Source organism: Apodemus sylvaticus, chromosome 13, assembly GCF_947179515.1.
Source record: "Apodemus sylvaticus chromosome 13, mApoSyl1.1, whole genome shotgun sequence".
In the NCBI taxonomy this organism is placed as follows: domain Eukaryota; kingdom Metazoa; phylum Chordata; class Mammalia; order Rodentia; family Muridae; genus Apodemus; species Apodemus sylvaticus.
Genome location: NC_067484.1, coordinates 31,563,169 through 31,586,997, shown reverse-complemented (window position 1 = coordinate 31,586,997; position 23,829 = coordinate 31,563,169). Strand labels below are relative to the sequence as shown.

General features: G+C 45.6%; 1 protein-coding gene across 1 annotated transcript; it reads right to left on the bottom strand.

The window, feature by feature from the left end:
• Positions 1-1,732: 1,732 nt before the first annotated feature.
• Rax (retina and anterior neural fold homeobox) lies at positions 1,733-5,564 on the bottom strand. The gene is made up of 3 exons (XM_052155912.1): positions 5,276-5,564; positions 4,782-5,035; positions 1,733-2,245 (listed from the first exon to the last, which is right to left on the bottom strand). The coding sequence occupies exons 1-3, from the start codon at positions 5,562-5,564 to the stop codon at positions 1,760-1,762; spliced, it is 1,029 nt and encodes a 342-aa protein (XP_052011872.1). The 3' UTR covers positions 1,733-1,759.
• Between the last annotated feature and the right edge of the window lie 18,265 nt (positions 5,565-23,829).

Below are 23,829 nucleotides of genomic sequence, written 5' to 3'. Positions count from 1 at the left end.
CATTCCCACAAAATAGCCTGGCTACTGGGAAGAAGATAGGTCAAGCTGGCAGAAACTGACACACAATTCATTCTGTCAGTCCTTTTTCCTCCCTTGCTTAGAGATAATCACTTGGCATACTCCATCTTCCCCAGTGACATCCTAGTAGGGAAATGAAAATATCATTCTCTACGTCTCCAGAAAACAGCCTTTTTTTCTTGCTAGAATACTTAGTGTATGTCTGGAGGCCCTGGCCTTGGCCGTGCATGCCGGAGCTCTCAGGGCCTACAGGGCAAGGACTGGATCCTGAATTATTCTCCTCTGCCTCCAAGCAGTTAACTTGGAGTACACAGAGAAACCCTGTCTCGAAAAACAAAACAAAACAAAACAAAACAAAACAAAAAACAAACAACAACAACAAAAGAGCATTCTAGGAATAGAGCTGAGAGAGAGGAGTAGCCGTTACCACCCGTGTGGCCTTCTGCTCTGTTCTTTGTAAAGGTAATCTGCACAGAGATCCTACACACCTTTCACATCTCCTGGCGAGGCAGGGTCCATTTAGAAGAGGGAAGGGAACTGGAGAGCCCCACAATATGCTACGGACCCCAGGACAGCAGCTGATGGGAGTAAGCCTCCAAGCTGCAAGGTTCCTTTGCAATCAAGGCCAGCTCTGAAAGGGAGACCACGGGTCAAGGGAGATGTGGTGGCTGCCCCCAGGAGGGAATCTGGACTCCCCTCACCCCCTCACTAAGGACTTAGTGAGACCTTAGGAGCAGCTGCAGCTGGCTGAGACAGGAACATTCCTTTCCTGCTCCACAGCAGGCTCCACCAAACCTAATATTTAAACTATGCCAGTATAGGGGAGCCCACCTTCCTAGCACCACAGATAAATAAATCCCTGACTCCTCCTACCCAGCATCCGGGGAGCTGTTAGCAGAACTCTGGCTTGAGGAATGCAGAGCAAATTCGGGAGACAAGAGAGTCAGGAGAAAGTCTCTTCAGGGCAATCCTCTAATTAATATTATCACTTTGGGCAAGGGCTGGCCCCAGACTGGTGACTAGCCCTGATCCGAGAGAGTTTGAGGCCAAGGCCACTGGAAAGAGAAAAGTCTTAGGGTGTTCTGGTCCCACCTTAGAAGGTTGTTTTACCTGATTCCTAAGGGGTCAGAGTAGCAAGGGGCGCTGGCTATTAAGTAACAAATAAATGGGAATACACAGCAGCTCTACTTTAGGCTACTGACCGCACACAAGCCAGGCAGCACCCAGAAGGCTGATTCTCCCTTGCAGCGGTTTCCCCCAAAATTTACAGGAGCTCCCAGTGCAACATTCAGCATGCCCAGACCCACCAGGTCCAAAATAGCATCCTCCCCCAGATCCCTACCTTACCCCTCACGCTGTAGTTGATGAGCACGTTTAGCAGGGCAACAAACACATCTTTAATTTTCCTCCCAAATACTTTAAACTAACTTTACAAACAGTTTCTTCAACTCTATTTTTCTCACTCCCCATTCCTTCCGTCAGGAACATCCCAGGTCAAGATCCTTGGTCCCTCTAGATGGTAGGCGCTGATGCTTATGGAAGCAGCTAGGAGCAGTGTGGCCAGCGAGACCCAGGCAGCGAGGCTGAAGTTCCGCTGGCCTCAAGTCTGGCCTTTCTCAAATCAGAAGTAGGCGCCAGGGTCCTGCCCAAGGCTGGCCAGCGGCTTGCAGTAGGGCCAGCCAAGAAAGTTCGGTCACCAGGCTTGGGTGCACGCACGGCTCGCAGCAACTCTGCAGCGCCTCTAGAGGGCTTGCCAGGGCTTCCCGATGGCCTGGATGTGCTCTTTGGCCTTCAGGCGCAGCGCGGCGATGCTGCTGTTGCGCGGGTACGCCTCTTCCAGCGAGAACTTGTCCCCGAATGCCGGCGCGCACGGGTACGCGGGCGGTGGCCCGAGCTGCTGCAGACCCGGACCCAGGGGCGCGGAGTTCAGGAAGGGCGGTGGCGGCGTGTAGCTGGCCGGGAGACCCTGCCCCGGCGGCCCGAAACCTGGCAGGCTCTGCAGCGCTGTGGCGCCTCCGCCGGGCAGCGGTGGCCCGAGCCACGGCTCCAGCGGCAGGGCGCTCCCGGGAGGTCCGCTACCGCTGCCCGGGCCGGTCCCCAGCGGAGCCAGAGCCGAGGATGGCGGGGAGCGGCTGAAGGAGAGGAGGGGCGAGTCCTGCAGCTTCATGGACGACACTTCCAGTTTCTCCTGACGCCTCCACTTAGCCCGTCGGTTCTGGAACCATACCTGGCAGAAGAAGCAGCAGACACCTTCAGGCTAAGGCAAGGGTGGAGTGAAGTCCCACCCTGGGCAGGCAGGTTAGCCTGACCCTCCCTCTCCGCCTGACAAATAACCCCGGGACTCCTAGAAGGGCTCAGCAGTTCCTTTACTCCCTCAGTCTTCCACTGTTTTTTCTCCAATCCTTTCTTTTAAAAATACTCCCCTTTTTGTCGCTATCCCCTCTGGATCCCAGGTCTTTTTCTTCGTCACACTGTACTTCTCCTAAGCATTCCTGATGTCCGGTGTCTTTCACTCTTGGTTGTGATGGTATCTGCTTCAACCCGGAACAGGGGCAGACCCTCAGAGGACTGCAGACCCTCTGCGGCTAGACTGCAGGACTTTAAAGGCAGGTTTCCAGGACCCTCTGGTTGGCCACCCCTCCTGACACTTTAGTTTGGAATCTTGCTTCCGCTCTGTGCGGTGTAGCCGCTCAGTTGTTGCTTCAGCCACTCTGGGTTTTATCTGCCCCCTTTCTCTATTATTATAAACGCTGGTACACTATGTACCGGCCGCTCACAGGTTAAAATGCTGCTGTGCCCAGCAGGTTTCTTTGGCCTCGGGTGTATTTCAGTTGCTTCTCTGATAATTTCTCGGCTTTCATTAATTGGTACCTGTCTAGTATTTCTGAGGTACCTGTAAATTACTTTTCAAAATTACAATTGCTCAAGTGGATTATTATGTCTATTTTTATATTAGAGATTTTTGCCGTTTCTCCTCATAAGTTGCCCTCATTGTTGTGTAAAGGGACCGCCTTTTCATTTTTCACACAGGGAAAAGTTCCTCCGCCCAAGGACATTATGGGTTCTTGCACTGGAGCCTTTGCTACTAATTGGTAAGAGCGTGAGGAAAGATGCTTTACTGCTGAAATCCGCTCATCTACAAAACAGTTTCGTTTTCTTTTAGTGGAGACTGTGAAAGAATTTTAGACAAACTGGTATCCTCGGGGTTGTATTTATGAAGGAAAAGTCGTTGCCTGGGCCAATGGGGAAGGTGGGTTTGATACAAATAGAAGTGCCGAGGAGGTGAAAACCCAGTTCTGGAGTGGAGGAGGACCAAATATGTGTGCCTCTTGACTTAGGAAGAAAAAGAAAACAAAAATATAACTATCTCCACACAAGGCACCAGTCACCAGCGAATATTAGAAATTTGCTGAGAGTGGAGAGAAAGATTCTCCTGATCTGGATCCAGTTTTTCGGGCCGTGTGGCTGAAGATCAGGAGAGCTGGCTACCTATCTCTCTCCTGCTGTCCTTAGTCTTGTAGGAGACCCTCCTGGTCTCCATCGCACCATCTAATGATCTACTTATGTGGGAAAGAGGCTATGTACTGGTTACAGGAAAGCTACAGGCCCTGCTCTCAGGAATCCCCTAAGTTAGTGGACAAGGGAAAACCACGAGGACAAGAGGGGCAGGCAAGCTCGGTGCGAAGCTGTGCCTGCTGCAGGCGGTCTGTGGGACACCGAGGAAGCGAACACAGCTTTTTCTCTGTCTTCCTCTATGGTTTCTTCCCACTCTGTATCTGTTTTCCTGTCCCTGGACAGGAGGTGCTGAAACTTCCAACTTTTAATGAAATCCATAGATTTACAGTCCAGAACTAGGAGAAACCCGATTTGTTTGGAAGTTAACTCCAAACCACACTAGAGAGGTCTGCCTTCTAGAGTATGCCCTTTAGTCCTTACTTTTAACTGAACCTAAGCAGAAAGACAACAGGCAGGAGTTCGTCTCCCTTTACTCTAAAGACACAACTATATACGTGCCCAAAGCCCTGGAAAGCCAACTAAAGACACACACACACACACACACACACACACACACACACACACACCCATGCGCCGTTAGTTCCGCTCTCAGATCAGATGCATTGAATTCGTTCTCACCGCCTCCCTCTCAGGCCCCTGTAAACTCTCTCGGTTTGGAAGTCCTCCCAAATTTTTCACAGATGACTAGCAAATATTTTAATGATTGGGGATTAAAGAAATTCAGCTCTAATTAAAGCGAAAACTCCCTCAGGATAAAAAGGAAAGGTTCACGTAAAGGGAAGAAAGTCACTTTCTTGAATCCATAGAAAGTTTTAACCGAGAGTTTTCCTTTTGAACAAGGTGCGCAGTTGGCGACAGTGGTGGCGGCTAGGGCCTCAGTCCAGTAACCCCTCTCCCTGCCCACACACACACCACCTCTCAGGCGCCTTTACTTTCAAGTTTTCCATTCGCTTTTCGTTCAACAACCCCGCAACTCCTTTTCGACAGCGTTTAATGAGCTGTCAGCCTCTTCATCTCCCAAGCGATTTCCAAGTCCTTTCAATTTAAAGTCGGGAACCTCCTCCCCCCATGGGGGACATTTTACTGAACAAGACTATTCAAAGGGTGGCTCGTGGGGGAAAATCTCAAAGATAACCCCTGGGCTCCGGGCTAGGGCTTCGGAACGATGGAAGTGATGCACCAAATAACAGCTCTTCAGCCTTGGCTCCCGCACTCCCCAGTTCCCGGCCGTCAATCCAAGAGCTTACCTGGACCCGAACCTCGGGGAGGTTAACCTTGCCGGCCAGCTCTTCGCGGCTGTACACGTCGGGATAGTGGGACTTCTCGAAGGCGCGCTCCAGCTCGTGCAGCTGGTAAGTGGTGAACGTCGTGCGGTTGCGTCGGTGCTTCTTCTTGGGAGGTTCCTCCTCCGACAGCTTCGAATCGCCCGCTGCTGGCCCAACCGGGAGCCCTGGGCTCGGCCGTGCTTCTCCTTGTTCCTTGGGGTAGCAGGGACGAGTAGCTGGGGCAGCAAAGCCCCAAGCGGTCAGTGACACTTGTCGCGGCTTTTCTATGGCCCTTGGCGACCCGGTGGCGCCTGAGCGGGTCTAAGGAGGTCCGCGATGGGGCTCCTATGCGGGGCCCCTAAGATTTCTCTAACCTCAAGTTGGGCAGACCCCAAACCTCTGACCTAAAGGTAAAGGAGGAAGAGCTCCTGTCTCGAAGAGCACCCCGAGGGCTTTGCAGCCTCGCTGCTACTCACCTTCGTACTCCGGGACGAGCCCAGGGGCTGCTGGTGGGGAAGACTCAGAGCCTCCGGCTGGCGCCTTGGGGCAGGCGGGCCTTGCGCCCAGCCTGGGATCCCGCTCTTTCAAGCCCCTGGAGCCCCTCTCTGCAGGAAAGGTGTCTAGGATCTCGTCTTCCTTGGTAAAGCCTAGGATGGCTTCGATGCTGTGCAAACGCGACGTGCTCCCGCCCGGGCTGCGGAGCAGGTGGCCCGCGAGCGAGAAGCTCCCGTCGGCCATGGCTGGCGCGCAGCCCGGCAGGTGCATGGGGAGGTGGGAGCGCACTTTGCAAACTGGACCTCGATGCCAGTTCCCCCTCTTTACTCCCACCCTCCCCACTCCCCACCCCTACGTGTGCACTTCTAGAACGTGAACAACTGGTTGGGTCCGTCCAAAGGTGAACTCGGCGGGCAACCGGCTTGGGCAACCTCTCTGGAGGTGGGCGACCGCTGCAGCAGCTGAAAGTTTGGCCTCGGGGTATCTGGAGCGTTGGCGCTAAAGGCCTGCAGAGCTCTGGTCCCGGACTCCTCCCTCTCTCCAGACCCAGCCCTTTCCCTCTGTCCCTCCCCCTACAGAGGGCGGGTCTTTCCTTTGATAAGCCTAGGGTCCTAGGCCTGTCACCCAGGCCTGCTCCCTGAATGTCCCTTCATCTGATATCTTGATCCATTTCAACTCCACAAACATTTTCCAGGTACCAGGACAGGGAAGATTGACAGGAGGGAGAACCTCTCCACTCCGATAGGAGCCTCCCTGGGGCAGACTTCCCAGGGTCCACTTCTCCCCTTCCTGTGTTCACCGGCCCTTCTCTTGCCTACCTCCTCCCAAAGCTTTACACTCAGGTCCATCTTCTGCACTCGGAATCTCCAAGATCAGCTGAAGGCTTTTCCGGCTATCCATGGGCGATGGAAGTTAGTTCACAGGCCTTCCTGTTTTGAATCTTCCCTTAATCTTCCCCTCATTTCTACACCTATACTTCTGCGCTTTGCCGTCCTAAACTTTTTGTCTGTGTGTTTTTACTTCTCTCTGTACCCTCAGAAATGGTGGTGGGACAATCTGTGCCCACAGGACCAATGGCCTTAAATATGAGAGTTCCCAGGACTGGCAGAAGACACGCCAAATTCCTCTCGTGAGCTATCTTGAAGAGCGGAATCTTTAACCGAATCACAGTGTTGAACGACCCTGGTCTTCTCCACAAGCCAGGCACACTTGCGTGGTCGTTCTGGTGGGTGGGGACGTTTGCCTGGGGAGAAGGTCCTAGAGCATCCCAGAGAGTTAACGCCTTAATCCGCTTGAGTCCCCCCCCCCACCCCCCGGGGGCCCCTTGAGGCTTGCTTGACCCAGAGTGACTCAAAGGCTCAGCAGAAAGACTCATCTCAGCCTCATCGCTGTTAGCAACTGCGAGCAGTGCGCCCCTCAGAGCTGGAGTCCAGGTGATGCCCAGCTTTGCTGAAGTGTTAGTCTGAAAAGGCAGATGCCCTGAGGAACTGGGGTCCCGCGGTCCCCAATTCTGCCTTTTTCAGTTCTCCACCAAGACAGACTTCTTTCTGATTACTTTTTCTCCCCGTTCCTTCTTCAGGGCCAACACCTTCCTGAACGAGGTCACACAAGTCACACAGAACACACAGAGATTCTTTGAGGAGTTTATGTGCCAGGCTGTGAGGAATTTGACAAATGAAGATATAATGCAGAGTAAGTTGACAGTGGGTTGAAACTGAAGTCTGGCTCAGCTCAGAAAGTTTTGAGTTTGAAGAAAAACCTGTTAGGGTTGAAGATGCCACTCAGGGTGGAGTGCTTGCCTTGGATGTTTAATCCCTAACACCTGTTAAAATAAATTACAAAATAATACAAAAATAAGCTAATTTAATGAAAATAAATAATACTTTAGAGTTTTCAAACCCGGTGCCTTTTTTTCTCCTGCAATGGGATCCTAGACATTCAGTGAGTGAATCGGAGTGAACCGGGCAGGTCTTACCAGAAGAGAAAATAATGTGCAATAGGAAACATCCAATGGAATGAGGGGCAGGACTAGAACTCCTCTCCCATAGTCTCAGGCTGCATCGGAGCTTGTGGTTATTATTGCAGGGTGAAGTTTTAAATTGAATCAAAGAGCCTCCTGGCTTGCAGCCCATCTTTGATCCCTTGCCAGAGCCCCTGAATCTTGCATCTCTGAGGTTAAGGGGGAAATCATTTGGTTCAGGAAGAAATGAGATCCCAATGGCCTTTGAGCAGCCAGACCTGAGAGACTGGAGCCTCTTGGGGGAGACCCTGCAAATGGCCCAGCAGCACCCCAGAAGGTCTTCCCAGCTGGCTAGGTAGAGCGGGTGGCCAAGGGGCTGAGGCAGAGGTCGGTTGGGTGGCAGAATAATTCATTGGTATTTGTTATTTCCCTTTGGACAGAATGCATTTTCTGTAAACCTCCCCCATAGTAAATCTACCTCTGCAATGGAAGAAGGACATCGTGGTAGCATCCTTTAAGCTGCCCACAAACTCTCCTCTCTCCAAAGTTAATTCTTGATGAAACTGCCCGGCTCTACGTGTAGCCCCAGGTGAGGTGAGCTTTTATTTACTGTTTATTGGAGTCTCGGGAGAAAGGCAGGAAGGACCTCAACAGCCCTGATGAGGCCTGAGGGCTGGGGCCTGCCTTTGTGTACAACATAAAGAGCCAGTCAGGACCTTTGTGGGCACAGTGGAGGGTACTCCAAGCAGTCCCCTGGGGGCCATTGTTAGGAGCTAATCTACATGTGTATTTCCCAAGAACTCGATTAGAGAAAATGAATGGACAGACATGTCCCTAATTCTCCTAGCCGGAGCCAGTGTTTTCCAGCAGTTAAGCTAGTTCATAATCAGCTCTGCTTTAGCAAAAGTGGGGAGCCTGGCTTCTGAACTCCCCTTTGTTTAATTCATTGATTAGTTGGATGGATCAGAGAGAGCTCCATCTTCCCAGCCCCCACCCGTGGCTGACCCCAGCCACATTGCTGCTGTATTCATCTTGATGGTGTTCAGAGACAGATAGCGTTGGTAGATGTTGGGAGGAGGTATGTGCGGTGGGTCCAGTGCCAAGTGGATATTATTCTTGGCTGTATGTCTAGGGTCCACTTTCCACTGTTTCAGCCACTGTACTCTCCAGAGAGATGGGCATTTGCAGATGGGCTTCTCTGGCCTGGAACAGGGAAAAGGTCACCAGAGACTCAAGTCCATCCTGCCCCATCTCTACTAACTTTCTAGGCACTGTTGTCTGTTTGAGTTTGTTTGTTTGTTTGTTTTAAAATCACTAACAGGGCTGGTGAGATGGCTCAGTGGTTAAGAACACTGACTGCTCTTCTGAAGGTCCTGAGTTCAAATCCCAGCAACCACATAGTAGCTCACAACCATCCCTAATGAGATCTGATGCCCTCTTCTGGTTTGTCTAAAGACAGCTACAGTGTACTTACATATAATAATAAATAAATCTTTAAAAAAATAAAATCAAATCACTTAATGTGTGTAAAGCCAACTCAATCAAATCACCGGCATGTAGATTAGTTCCTCAGAAGATCTATTTAACATTCCAACCTCTGCATTACACTATTCAGGGAACACCTTTTCTCATTAATACATGCTCAAGGAATTGCTAGCTTTAACCAAAGCAAAATAGAACTTAGGCTGTCATTAAATACACACACACACAGAGAGAGAAAGAGAGAGAGGGGGGGGAAAGAGAGAGATCGAGAGAATCAATTGAGGATCTAATATATATATGTGTGTAATAAGAGTTATTGTTTGTTGAATACTAAATATTATAGCACGCACATGCCGTATTCTTTTGAGCACTTTACATGGATTAACTTAGTCCCAACAATAACTCTGTTGAGTAGACACATTTTTTAAAACTCCACTTTACAAGGAAGGAAGCAGAGTCACAGAGAATGTCACTTGTTACACGTCACAGACTTTATTCCAGGTGGGGCAAAAACCTGAACTCAGGTGTCTTACTTAGTTGTGAGTCTAGCACCCATGTGTACTACCTTCCTATGGGGTGTGTGTATTCTTGTGGTGGCTGAGAAAACTAGTAGTACGGTAGTTTGGACGCGAGTGGCCTTCCATAGACTTACATAATATATTTGAGTATTTGGCCTAAGTTGTTTTAAAAAGCAGGTGTGGTTTTGTTGGAGGAGGTATATCACTAGATCTGCATTTTGAGGTTTCAAACGGTTCAATGAGCCGGGCGGTAATAATCCCAGCACTTGGGAGGCAGAGGCAGGTGGATTTCTGAGTTTGAGGCCAGCCTGGTCTTCAGAGTGAGTTCCAGGACAGCCAGAGCTACACAGAGAAACCCTGTCTCGAAAAAAACAAAAGAAGAAGGAGGAGGAGGAGGAGGAGGAGGAGGAGAGAAAGGAAAGAAAGAAAGAAAGAAAGAAAGAAAGGAAGGAAGGAAGAAAGAAAGAAAGAAAGAAAGAAAGAAAGAAAGAAAGAAAGAAAGAAAGAAAGAAAGAAAGAAAGAAAAACCTGGCAACATCACCCAAAAGTCATTGATTTAGAGTCATAGAAGGGGTTGTGGAACCTTCCTCTGGGGTTAACGAGAGACACCGAGGCTGGGGATACTCGTGGCAAGGCAGGCCCTGAATGAAGGCTCTGTGAGGCCCTGAGAAGCTGCTGTGTGGAGCTGTTGAAAGTGAAGCCTGGATTGTGATGGAGACCCCAACATGATTGACATGAGCTGCACTCTGGAAGTGGAACCAGTCTGAGAGGGATGTATCTCACGAGCAGCAAAACTGAAAGGGTAGTGCTAGCTAAACCCTTTGACAGATGACATAGAGTCACAGGATATACAGTTTACTCTGCTGGGGGTCAGTCTTGCTTTGATTTGTCGTTTCCTCCCTGTCTCCCATCCCTCCCTTTTAGATTGATAGTGTGCATTCTGTACTGTTATGTGCATACAGGAAGTGTAGGATTTGCTTTTTGCTTTTACAAGGGTCATACTTTCTCGACTGCCTTAGCCCTCAGAAGAGCCTTTGGACTTTTGAATAATGTTAAGACTGCAAAAAGCTTTTGAAGTTTCTCTAACTGTATTTTGCATTGTGTTATGACCACAATCCTATAGGACCAAGGTGTGAAGTTAGTGGTCTGAATGAGAATGTCCCCCACAAGCTCATATATGTGAATACCTGGTCCCCAGTTACTGGGAACATTTGGGAAGGGGTAGGCCATGTGGCCTTGTTGGAGGGGCTGTTCCAGTGGTGGTGGGCATCTGGTTCTCCCTCTGCCCCCCACTTTTGAATGATGTAATGTCTCAGCTGTTCTTGGTCCCACCGTCATGGACTCTCACCTTCTGAGACCATAAGCCAAATCAATACCTTCAATTATAAGTTACCTTGATCATGGTGTTTTATCACAGAGATAGAAAAGTAACTAAGACAAGAAAGTAAAAAAAAAAAAAAAAAGAAAGAAAGTTGGGAGTCCGGGAAAATGGAAATACTCTAGAGAATTCTGGGAGTGAGGAAGGTGTGGTGGGTAATCTACGACTTCTCGGCATTTTAACTGATGGCAGATCCAATTTGTAATAATGAAGTACTCCACTCAACTTTTCAAGACTGGGTCTCAAGACGTTTTGTCAATTCTCCCTGTACCTAGGTCTCGGTATCACTCCCAGTCGGTTGTGACAACATATTTTTAAGGATCTAAAATATTTCTAGATAGTTGCTTTTAATGCCATGAGCTCTCCACCAGGGTTGAGTGACTTCGTCAAAATGTTTAAAACAGAATATTTTAAATTTTGGATTCCTTTTTTTTTCCAATCTAGAAAAGTTTCAAATACATCATGAGAGAACTTGAGACAAGACCCAAGTCTAATCAGGAAATTCGTGTGTTTTTATATACATGTTATGCACAGAATCCTGAAGGTAATAGAGTAGTTTAAGCGTGCTATGTATTGACTGCAATTTGTCACTTGTGACTTCACGTTGGCAGTCAGAAAGTTTCAGGTTTTACACATTTTTCATATTTCAGATTCTTAATGTAGAGATATGCTTGTATTCTATCATATATTATATGACAAGTCCAGATCGTGAAGAACTGTGCCCAAATCATCACAAGCCAATGAGGAGAAGAGCTTCGTGGAGCTGTTTGTGGTTCACACAGGAGCCCTGTATACAGAACAGAGAGGAGCAGAGTACATTTAACCTCAAAGCAAAGAGCAATGGGCAGTGTAGTGCTTCGCAGAGCGGCCACACTCTTATTTCAAGCATTTCCTTTAAACAAAGAGGACCCTGGGTATCTGGCAAGAGTCAAAAACCTGTCCTTCTCAGGACTTTCCATGGCTTCCCAGTCGTTCCAGAACCAGGATCACTGAGAACTAATGTCTCACCACATCCCTGTATTTCAGAACACCCGGCGCGGATGGTGTGTTTGTAGAGTGGGCATTCTGGTGAGTCTCTTCCTCTATTCTCTCACATCTGATACCTTCCTTTGTGGATGCGGAAACAAAATGATTTACCAAGGTGATTCAGAACATGGTAGTCAAGTTAGGCTAGGAGGCGCCAGACTCTCCAAGCTCTCCAGGAATTCTTCCAGACCTTCAGGGTCTCACTGGGATACCTCATGATTGCATGGAGAGCACGTATGTGTGTGTGTGTGTGTGTGTGTGTGTGTGTGTGTGTGTATTGAGTCCCCACAGTATACATCTGCTGGGTAGACATGATGAGATAATTCTTCACAATTCACCCCAGTTATTTACCAACCCAATTGTTTTTGGTCTTGAGCTTGCTTTTATAACTTATGTAAGACCAAGGAGTGTCTATGTAATAAAAAGAAAATTCTCCCGGCCATAGGTTCACGTGGCTTTAGTGTGTTAGAACCAGCATCTGCTGTCCTGTGAGAGCTAGAGTTGGGTTTTTATTTTTCCAGCTCTGATGTCACCTTTGTTGTTCCAAATGAGCCATAGTAAGGAACATTTTCACCTCAGAAATTGGTAAACATTCAAAATTAGGGTGACTCACCATTTACCAGCCCCTGTCCCCTTAAAGAATGTAGAATTCACAAGATATCTATTAATATCAGTTTTAAAACTAGAACAGAAGCGTGACCTACTGGATAAGAATGTTCACCTTTCTTAAAAATGCAAAGTTATATTGCCTCAGAACACGTAAATAATAAATAAAAGGGAGACGTTCGAATATCCAGCCCAGAAATGGATTGCTGGGAGCAAAGCTACACTAGGATAATTCTTCTTTGCTTGTTTTCTAATTAAACTAATTGAATTCAGAGTGTCTGGGGGAAGCAGCACTAGAGACATTTATCTTGAGGGGATGATGATCTAGAAGCTCAGCAATCCTCTTAGAGCACTAAGGAGGTAAATCCGAGGACGCCCGCCCACCCGCCCCGTGTGCAGCAGCCCTGGGCACACCTACATCTGTGTTTTTGTCTTCCCCTCTGTCTCCAGAAGCCTGGTCCACTCGCTGCCATCCATTGACCCCCCCTACACTCAAATGAGCATGCTCATACTCGCCCTCCCCGTCCCCGCCCCTCCCAGTCTCCATTTTCAAATCTAGAGTCTAACACATTCTATCAGTTTATCATTCTATTTTATCAGTTACATTTGAAGAGTGAAGACAGACTCTGGTCATAGCCACACTCTGACACATTGCGTACGAACCCGGCACGGACACAAGCATTCAAACATCAGGGCTGTTCTTTTACCTCTTCCTTTTGTAAATGTGGGATGACACCAAGCACGCCATCTCGACAGTTCTAAGCTATGATTCATTGGCACTAAATACACTCACTGTGGTGTAACCGCCGCCACCACTTTGCACCTGCAGAGCTTTCCCATTTCCCCCAATTCTGAGCCCTTTACACAGTAACACCCTGCTATCCTCTCAGCCCAGTGCCTAGCAATGACCACCCTACCTTTCTGCTTCTATAATTTGACTAGTCTAAGTGCATCCTTCGAGAGGAATTATACAGTATTTGTCTTTTTATAATTGGTTTATTTCACCTAAGTGTCTTTGATGTTTACTTGTATTGTGGTACATTTCAGAATCTACTTATTTTTGAAGAGCAAAACAGTATTTTTCCCACTGTTTGTACACGATGCGTCTTGCTTCTCTGCTCACCCGCTGATGGACACTTGGCTTGTTTCCTTCTTTGGGCTGTTTTGAGTAATCTGGCTGTGGGCATCAGTTGCTATGAGTGCATTTAAATCTCTGCTTTGAAGTCTTTTGCCGTGCTCCGCAGAAGCAGAATTACTCGGCCACATAATGACCATTCAAGTTTCCGAGGAGCCAGGACACTGTTTCCTTCAACAATGGCACCATCCTACATTCTAGTGCAAAGGACTGCTGACTTCTCCACATTGTTTTCTTCATTAAGAGTCATCCTAACAGGTGTAAAGTGGTGTCTTACTGTGGCTTTGATATGTAGTTCCCAATGATCAGTGATTATGAACACCTTTCACAACCTCGTTGGACATTTTTGTGTGTTCTTTGGAAAAATGTTTTTTTTTTTTTTTTTTAGATTTTTTTTTTTTGCTTACTGTGCAGATCTGTTAATACATTGAAAAATAATGGAGATGCATATAATCCCTTATCTGACACATGTTTTGCAATTTTTTTTTGTTTCTATAGAACTTATCACTGGGCCGGGCAGTGGTGGTGCATGCCTTTAGTCCCAGCACTTGGGAGTCAGAGGCAGGTGGATTTCTGAGTTTGAGGCCAGCCTGGTCTTCAGAGTGGCTTCCAGCATATACAGAGGAAAACCCTGTCTCGAAAAACAAAACAAAACAAAACAAAATTATCACTGGATTTTTAATTTGGTTTGTATCATAATGCAATGTATCATAAGAGATGACTATAAAAATTATAGACCAACAATTGGATAGCCTAGAGGATGTGGATAAATTCATAGACATATATACTCTACCAAGATGGAATTAAGAAGAAACTACCTGAATAGACTAATATTAATACAGGAGATGAAACCAGTTGTTTAAAATATGCTCCCAACAATGAAAGGCCCAGGACTAGGTGGCTTCCTGGGTAAATTCTGTCAATCAACTAAAGAAGAATAAATGTCAATACATCTGACACTCTTCCAAAGAAATGGAGCCAACCAAAAGGGAAAACTTCCAAATTCACCTTATAGGACCAACATGCACTATAGGACCCTCACACTAGTCTTAATAAGGAAAGTGGAAGATATTTATCAAAGATATTATATATTAATATCCTTGAGAAATATGGATGAAAATCGTAAAATCCTGGCAAACCCTATATAGCACTATATCTAAACGTATCATCATCATAGTCAGGTGGGATTTATCCCTGGACTGTAAATGGTTTGACCCTTGTCAAACACAAAATGCGATAGACTACATCTGAAAGATTAAAAAAAAAAAAAGCCTAAGATCCTCTCGATGCATGTAGAAAAGCTAACTGACAAAATCCCCAATTCCATTATTCTTTCCCCCCTCTCTAATTTAGTGTAGAAATGTGTGGTTTCTTAGATTAGGTCAATTTCCATGACTCTACCGTCAAGTCAAGCTTCCTGATCACTCTGCTTTTGGTCCTATGGGGATGAACCAGTTACAGTCTCCTCCCCCTCCCCTTGGCCTCAGTCCTTGTCGATGTCATGGACATCTTGATCACCCTGTTGATGGAGTACCATGTGTCACCTTTCCACTGCTGTTTCATTTCATTGTCACATCGCCCCATAAAATGGATGTCACCACACCCTCTCCCTCCTACAGCCCTGACTTCAGTATCTCTGAGAGTCTACTTGTGTCTTTTCTCTAACGCAGTGCAGTCCACTGTCCTTCTGTCTTCTTCCCGATACTATTCAGTCTGATCTTTGCACCTAGCAATTGGGGAACTTCTTGAAAATAAAATCAAAGCTGCACGTGGTAGCATGCACTTTGTAATCCCAGTGCTCAGGAGTCTGGGGCAGGAAGATCATGATTTCAAGGTCAGCTTCAGATATAGGCTCCACATGAGTCAGGCCAATATGGTAAGACCATGTTTCAAAACAAACAAAAACAAACAAACAGAGGACTCTATTCCTTGAATAAGACCCATCCAAACCATTCTGTGTAGGATCAAATCAAAGATCCTTGCCCTGCTTTATAAATGCCATCCCTTCCCCAGATCTGGAACCACATCCTTTGACCTTTACCCTCTTTCCCAGAAGAGCCCTCCCTCTAATTTTTATATTTTCTTTATTGCCTTTTAATTTTTTTCCTATAGCATCAACCAGTCATCAAGCCCTCAACCCTTATCACTCTATACTGGTTTAATGCCCGACTGTCACTGGAATCTAAGCTACATGGAAATAAAGACCTGGTCAGCAGGACCCCAGCACCGTGATGTAATTACGAGGAACTCTATTTGCACATGAAGACACTATTAAGCAATGTGTCTATTTCACACAGTTACTAATGGCACAGACACATTGTTCACATTCCTGTATTCGGTTATCTGGAGTTCTCTCAAATATTATTTCTTGTATGTTTGAAGCTGTCAAATGTCTTTGTTTTCTCTCTCAAAGAGTCCACAGGAATTATTTGGTCACTTTCCAGGGGTGTTTCAGTCCATTCCTGTCTTGTTGGCATTAGCGCTGGCTGGTGTCCCCTCACAGCCTTTGATGAGCTTCATTAGCTGAGGAGACAGGGTTTCCTTGTAGGGCCACTACCACCTTGCTGCAAGACCACACCATCTCAGAAGTTGCCGTTGTTTTTCCTCAGTGGCTCTGGCAACTCTGTGGCAGTGTATTTGGATAGTTAACTTACTTGGTTTACTGTGGTTTTGTGGACATTTTTTTTCCTTTTTAGTCCATTTGCTTGTGCTCTCTCCTTTGACCCTTTAAGCCACGGAAGTGCTGATCCTATATGTCCTGGCGAATCTAATTAGCCCCAGATGCTTCCAATAGGGTCTCCGAAGCTGTCCAGAAGTGTCTTCGTTCAAGTGGAGGGGCTGAGGACTGACTGAAGGTCCTGTGACTCGAGGGTATGATCTTTAATGAAATGCAACCTGGAAGTCTAAGAGGTTTCAGAAATGATTTACAAAAGCAAGCAAACATCAGTTGGCATACACACTCCATCTTTCCATAGCTGGGAAATCACATAGCCTAAGAATGATCGATCCTAATTCCATCTAAGGGGAGCTGCAGAAATACCAGCTTCCAAGGCTAATAGCACTTTAGGTAAAGAAGCAAGGTTTCAGAATCTGTGGATTTGTTACAATGTGCTATTTTGTTTTTGTTTTTTCCATTCTCTCTTTGTTTCTTTGTTTCTTTCTATCTCATTGTTGTTTGTTCTTTGATTGTTTGTTTTTCCAGACAGGGTTTTTCTGTGTAGCCCTGGCTGCCCTGGACTTGATTTGTAGACCAGGCTGGCCTCCTACTCAAGAGATCCACCTGCCTCTGCCTCCTGATTGCCTCCCAGAGTGCTGGAATCACCTCGTGAGTGCTGGGATTAAAGGCACGTGACACTACACCTTGGTCATTCTTTCTTTCATGATAGAGCTTTTGTTAAAGGTAATTTTTAGGTTTCTGAATCTGGATTTAGTCTGTGTGATTCTACATTTTTTTATAACACTTCTCAGACATTATTTTTGTAGCCTCTCCAAAGTACTATTTATCAGTTAAGGAAAACCTGTCAACAGTTCTATTTGTTCATAGGTACTCAAAACAGAAGTGAGGGGCTTGGAAGACAGCTCAGTTGGTAAAACAGTTGCCATTGCAAGTACAAGGATCAGAATTAAGTACTCCAAATTGACATATTTTTTAACAAACAAACAAACAGGCATTTTGGTGTACGTCTGTAATTCCATCACCGGCTTGCTGGGCAGACAATCTAGTCAGTCAGAGAGGTTGGAGCCCGTGAATGACGTTAACAAGACATTGAAATAGATGGAGTCCTGAGGAATGATACGCATACCTCTGGCCTCCACATGCAAGCACACACGTGTACACATGAATACACATGGAAGAGCTGACAGCAGGAATTCACCCGCATTCTTAGCACCCACAATAGCCACAGTGGGTGGCGATTTTGCCGGAGCGGGAGTGCTCCCCAATGCAAAATGCCACATATACATATGGCAGAACGTTACCCAGTCTTTATAAGTGAGGTACAGCCTTTGACTCCCATGATGAAAGGCAAGAACTGACTCCTGCAAGTTGTCTTCAGACCTTCTCATGCGTACCCTCCCCCCCACATACATGTGAAAGAATACTAAATCTATAAACATACAAAGGAGGAACTATTTCATACCATGGACGAACCTGGAAAATGGTGAGACAAGTACCTGTTTCAAAACACAGCCATTGCACTATTCTGCTCAGTTGAAGTACTGTTAGGAGTCAAGTTCACTAAAGTAAGCTAGGCCTGTGGCCTGAGCCTGTAAACCTAGTGCTGGGATGGCAGTGTCAAGGTGATGATGATGATGATGATAGGAGGAGGAGGAGGAGGAGGAGAAGAAGAAGAAGAAAAAGAAGAAGAAGAAGAAGAAGAAGAAGAAGAAGAAGAAGAAGAAGAAGAAGAAGAAGAAGAAGAAGAAAAAGAAGAAGAAGAAGAAAAAGAAGAAGAAGAAGAAAAAGAAGAAGAAAAAGAAGAAAAGGAAGAAGAAGAAGAAGAAGAAGAAGAAGAAGACGACGACGAAGGAGTCCAGCCTGTGCTACATATTGAGACCATGTCTCAAACAAATGCAAAATATTCATGAAAAATAAATTAGAACCTGTATGGAGGTAATTGTAAGAAATGTTGTTTTCTGGTTACAGAATTTCAACTGGAAAGATTAAAAAGTGCTGAAGATGAGTGGATAGTGGTAACATTTAAACAAATGTGTGAATGTGCTTAAGGGCGTTCACCTTGAAAACCTCGCACTAGTGCTGCATATATTTTACCAGAATTAAAAATGACAAGTGATTTTTTTTAAAAGAGGAAAAATTTAAAACTAACTGCAGACTTAAGGAGGTGGAGGACATTCAGAGACTCTGACGTGAAAGAGCTGTGCTTTTGGTCTGGGGGACAGAATCTCTTGCTGGGGTTTTCCAGGGCTTCATGCTGTGGTTGTATGGGACCTGTACTGGCTGGTTTTATGTGTCAACTTGACACAAGCTGGAGTTATCATGGAGAAAGGAGCTTCAGTTGAGAAAATGCTTCCATGAGATCCAGCTGTGGGGCATTTTCTCAATTAGTGATCAAGGGGGAGAGGGCCCTTGTGGGTGGTGCCATCCCTGGGCTGGTAGTCCTGGGTTCTATAAGAAAGCAAGCTGAGCAAGCCAGGGGAAGCAAGCCAGTAAGTAACATCCCTCCATGGCCTCTGCATCAGCTCCTGCTTCCTGACCTGCCTGAGATCCCAGTCCTGACTTCCTTTGGTGATGAACAGCAATGTGGGAGTGTAAACTGAATAAACCCTTCCCTCCCCAACTTGCACCTTGGTCATGATGTTTGTGTAGGAATAGAAACCCTGACTAAGATAGGACCGTGTCATCTTTCTAACAAAGTCTGGGAGGCCTTTACTTTTTGTGATGATTCTGTTGAGAGCTTGGAATGGCTGTGAATGTGTGGATGTGAACAATGGGACTAGAAAAAGGAGACAAACCATCCCAGAAGCCCCTGTGCTGACCAGCGGAGCTCTCTGGGTTTCCAACACTTGCACTGGACCTGAGGGACTACACAAAACACACTTCTTGTTTTAAAAGCTTGGGGGTCGCTAGTCTTTTACTTGCTTGGGGGGATAAAGAGATAAATTCACTTTCCAGGATTACCCTGCTTAGACAGTGAGTATATTTATTTCATTTTAATGCTTAAAAATATTTTTTATTGGCTGGGTGGTGGTGGTGATGCATGCCTTTAATCCCAATACATGGGAGGCAGAGGCAGAGGCAGAGGCAGAGGCAGAGGCAGAGGCAGAGGCAGAGGCAGAGGCAGAGGCAGAGGCAGAGGCAGAGGCAGAGGCAGAGGCAGAGGCAGAGGCAGAGGCAGATCTATGTGAATTTGAGGCCAGCCTGGTCTACAGAATGAGTTCCGGGACAGCCAGGGCTACACAGAGAAACCCTGTGTGGTGGGGTTGGCCCAATGCTGCTTGTATTCTATTGCTAATTTGGGGCCCCCAAGACTTGTTACCCCAAAGACAAGAGAGTCTACACATAAGATACTGAATGACCCTGCCCCCAGTTAGTTATGATTGGTAAGTAACGATGCCAACAGCCGATAGCTGAGCAGAAGGGACATGGGTGGGGTTGAGGGTTTGGGGATTTGAGCGGGAGAGATCTATGAGGAGGGAAGGAAGAGGAAGAAGCCGACAGAATTAAGGTAGAACATGCAGGAGAGAAGAAAGGAGAAGGCGCCATGGATTAGTTGAGCCATAAAAGTGTGGCCCTGAGGGCTGGCCAATTGGAGCTAGCAGCAGCTCAGACCGGAACATGGTAAGCAATAACTTGGTTATCGATAGCAACAGATTCTAACAGAGTGGAGGGTGGGCAGCTGCTTAGGGCTTGTTGTAAATATAAAGGCTGTGAGTGTGTCCTTCATCTGGGAACTCAACAACCAAAGGCGAGGTAGAAACCCTGGGCCAGAAGTTTTAATAATTTCTACTGTAACTCTGTAATGAGAAAACAAAACAAAACAAAACAAAACAACAACCAAATGTTTGACAGCCATCCTTACCCCCTGAGCTGTTTTGCTGACTCTATTTTTGTCTTTTAACTCCTGAAAAAATGTAGAGTTTTATGAGAGTAACATTTGAATATTAATCAATGCTTTCCTGTTGTGAGGTCCTGGGAATTGAAACTGGGATTTTGTGTGTCTAAGGTATGCAGGCTACCACGGAAATACACAACCAACACTCTCTTCAGTGCTTTGAGCTCTCACACAGAAGCCCTGCAATCAAACACCAGCCTAGGAAGAAGCAAGGCTCATTTCTGGATACCTCAGTGGAGGAGGAAACAAGAGACTTAAGTCTACAGTGAATCCCAAACTTCATTTTATCTTCTTGCTTCAGCCGCTGGTAAGGGTAGAGGAGCTGGCTCACTCTGGCCTCGGCATTCAACTATGAAATATGAAACAAACAGAACAACTTCAAGGATATAAGAAAACTGAAACCATTAGAAGCTTTGTGGGCCTACCACTTAGGCTCAGCTTCAGTGGTTTTCTAGAACATATACTCATTCTGCCCACGCACTTACCTAGAAGTTTCTTGTGTTTTGTGCCTTTAAAACAGATTTCAGACTTCCTTGTATGCCCGTCCTCCAGGCTGGAATTCTGCATTTGTGAATGGTTCTAGTTTAGAATGTGAGTCTTTTACACAACTCTGACAGATCTTTCACTAAAGTAGTTGTACTATTATGTTCTCTTCAATAACACATATTTGCCCTGACTGCCCTGAACTTTCTCTAACACTTGATAGAGATGGTCTTTCTATTAACCTATGAGCAGGTCTTTTGTGATATGATATTTTAGGACTGACTTTAATTTTTGTTTCTCTAATGTTTGGTTGGGCAAATTTTCATATGCTTGGTCATCTGCATATTATTATTTACTGAGTATTTGCCAAGCTTTTGCTTTTATTTTCAATTTTTGAGTTGTAAGTGTTCTTATACATATACCTGTATTTGTATACAAACTCCCTGCATCCAAGTTCTTTGTCAGATATGTGCTTTGCTAATATTTTCTCCAACCTAGAATTCATGTACAGATATCTATTTTAATGGTGTCTCTTGATGAGTAGAAGTCTTACATTTTCATAATGTCTAGTGATCAATAAGCTTTGCTTATCTTAAAATTACAAGGATTTTCTTTGTTATGTTCTAAAAGTTTTACAAACTTGGCTTTATTCTTGGGTCTAATCCACAGTGAGTTAAAATTTTTACTATAGTACTAGTTAAGAATCTAGATTTAATATAGATGTATATATATTGTATCTAAATTGAATATAGACATATATCTGCACATTTAATCTGTTCATGGATCACGTTGGTATGGCTGTCAACACTCAGTTGGTTGGAAATAATTCAATAGTTTATGGTCATTAGTGATGGGAAAGGCACAGGATGGCTATGGTGGTGTTGGCACAGGGGACCCCAGGTGATAGAATAATACTGTATCTCGATTGTAGTGATGGCTACACAAACCTGATAAGATGATAGTAAATTAATTTGCACACACTGAACCATTGTCAACTTCCTGACTTTGCATTATGCAGTGATTATAAAAAATGAAATTATTTAGGGGAGCTGAAGGAAGTATGTGGGACCTCTCAGAACTATCTTTGCAGAAGTCTGGGGAATCAGTTGATGTAAGTACAGGTCTATTTCTGGACTCTGTAGGCTGTTTCAGTGATTGGGCTGCATCAGTACCACATTGCCATGGTTCCTGAAGCAGCAAGAAAACCCCAAACAAGCGGATCTTTCAATCTTGGATTTATCTTTCAATCTTGGATTTATCCGGTATTGCTAACTTCTTTGCTTTTCCAGTGAAAATTAGGAACAGCTCATCCTTCCTTCACGTGGAGTGACGGCTGGGGTCGCACTGACTCCATCACATCAGAAGGATGTGAACCAGGATGCACTACGGCTTGTGACATGGCTCGGTTTTCAGTGTACAGGTTTTCACATCCATTGATGAACTTATTGCTAAGAACTTCATTCCCTAATGCTACTGATAATAAAATCATTTCAAACTTCATTTTTTTAAGAGTGGGGGAAAGGGTAGGTAGTCCTGTGCTGGCCAGGAATTTTCTGTGTAGACCAGGTAGGCCTTGCACTCACAGAGATCTGTCTGTCTGTCTCTGCATCTTGAATGTTAGGATCAAAGGCAAGCATACCACACCTCATCTTGGCCTTCTGTTTTAGTCAGAGTTCTCTAGAATATATAAATAAATAAGTATATGGTTCATTTACAATTTATTAAGTGAGCTTTAAAATAATCAAATGGCCAAATTATATCTGAGGTGCTGAGTGCCTTAGTAGTGTAGTCCCAGAATAGCTGTCTCTCAGTGTGTGTGTGTGTGGGGGGGTGCTACTGGCAGTCATTCAGCCCATGAGGTAGGAGTACCTTAGTAGTTACAATCTGTCACCTGAAACCTGGAGGGTCCCTCGAGAGCTGCTGGTCCCTGTTCTGAGGTGAAAGCTTAACACTGGCTCTACAGTCAGTGAAGTTGTTGGTGGCAGCAGCAACAGGGCAAGTCAGAGAAGGCAAGAGTCAACTTCCTCCTGAAATACCGTCTTTATCTGGGCTTCTACTAGAAGGTGCCATCCACAGTCCAAGCCAGGCTGAGGGAGCCGGGCTGTAATCTTGGAAGCAGGGACAAGTGATTTCTGGATCAAGTTTGCTCGATAGCCTAGCTCAACTGTTGAGCTCTGGATTCAAAGGAGTGACCCTGGCTCAATATATAAGGTGGAGAGGAGTTGAGGGACTCCCAGTGTCAACAGCTGGCTTCCACATGCATCTGGCACACATATGTGAATATACATATGCATGTGCACACACAATACAAATCCATACATATGCAAAACACTGCATCCAAGTTTCTGATTTGAGTTTCATAATAAGCTGCTAAATTACTTTTGGTGTGGGAATAGGAATTTCTAACATGTTCTGAAATGTTTAAACACAGATCTGTCGTTTTTTTGTTTGTTTGTTTGTTTTGTTTTGTTTTTTATTGTGTGTGCAAAGCAGCACATTGGACATTGATGATTACAAAATTTTTGAAACAGTTTTTTTCTTTTTCTTTTTTCTTTTTTTTGGTTTTTTCGAGGCAGGGTTTCTCTGTACAGCCCTGGCTGTCCTGGAACTCACTCTGTAGACCAGGCTGGCCTCGAACTCATAAATCCGCCTGCCTCTGCCTCCCAAGTGCTGGGATTAAAGGCATGCGCCACCACTGCCTGGCTTAGTTTTTTTCTTGAGACAGGGTCTCATGTAGCCCAGGCTGGCCTCAAACTCACTCTGTAGCCAAGGCTGGCCTTCAATTCATATCACTCTGACTTTACTCAACTCTATGGCAAGAGAGAGGGGCAAGGCAGAGAAGGCCAGAGTAAACTTCCTCCTGAAATACCCCCTTTACCCGGGCTCCTACTAGAAGGTGTCAACTACAGTACAAGCCAGACTGAGGGAGTCCCTGTGTGTAGGGATTATAGACATGTGTCACCACACTCAGCCTAAAAATCAACATATTGATCAACTCTAAAAAAATGAATGCTGAAAAGGTGTCCTACAGTATCAGATATTCAGCAAAGAACTAAAGATTTTATGTACAAATAAATAAGTACACCCATCTCCTTAGAATACACATTTCCTTTTATTTTAATAAATGCTAAAATTATATGTAAAATTGTTTCAGTTGCTTATCTTGTCAGTGAATATTCACATATATACACCAGTGCGTGTGTTAAAACTTTTCAAGCGAAAGGGGTCACAAAAGAAAGTTTGAGAAGCTCTGACCTAATATATACACCCTCCCTGCCCCAACCCATATTTGTGGAGTTGGTGTTAACTGAGATAGTGTCACCTGTCCTGATGGACTGGGGCGGCTGTTCTCAACCTGTAGGTTACCTAAGACCA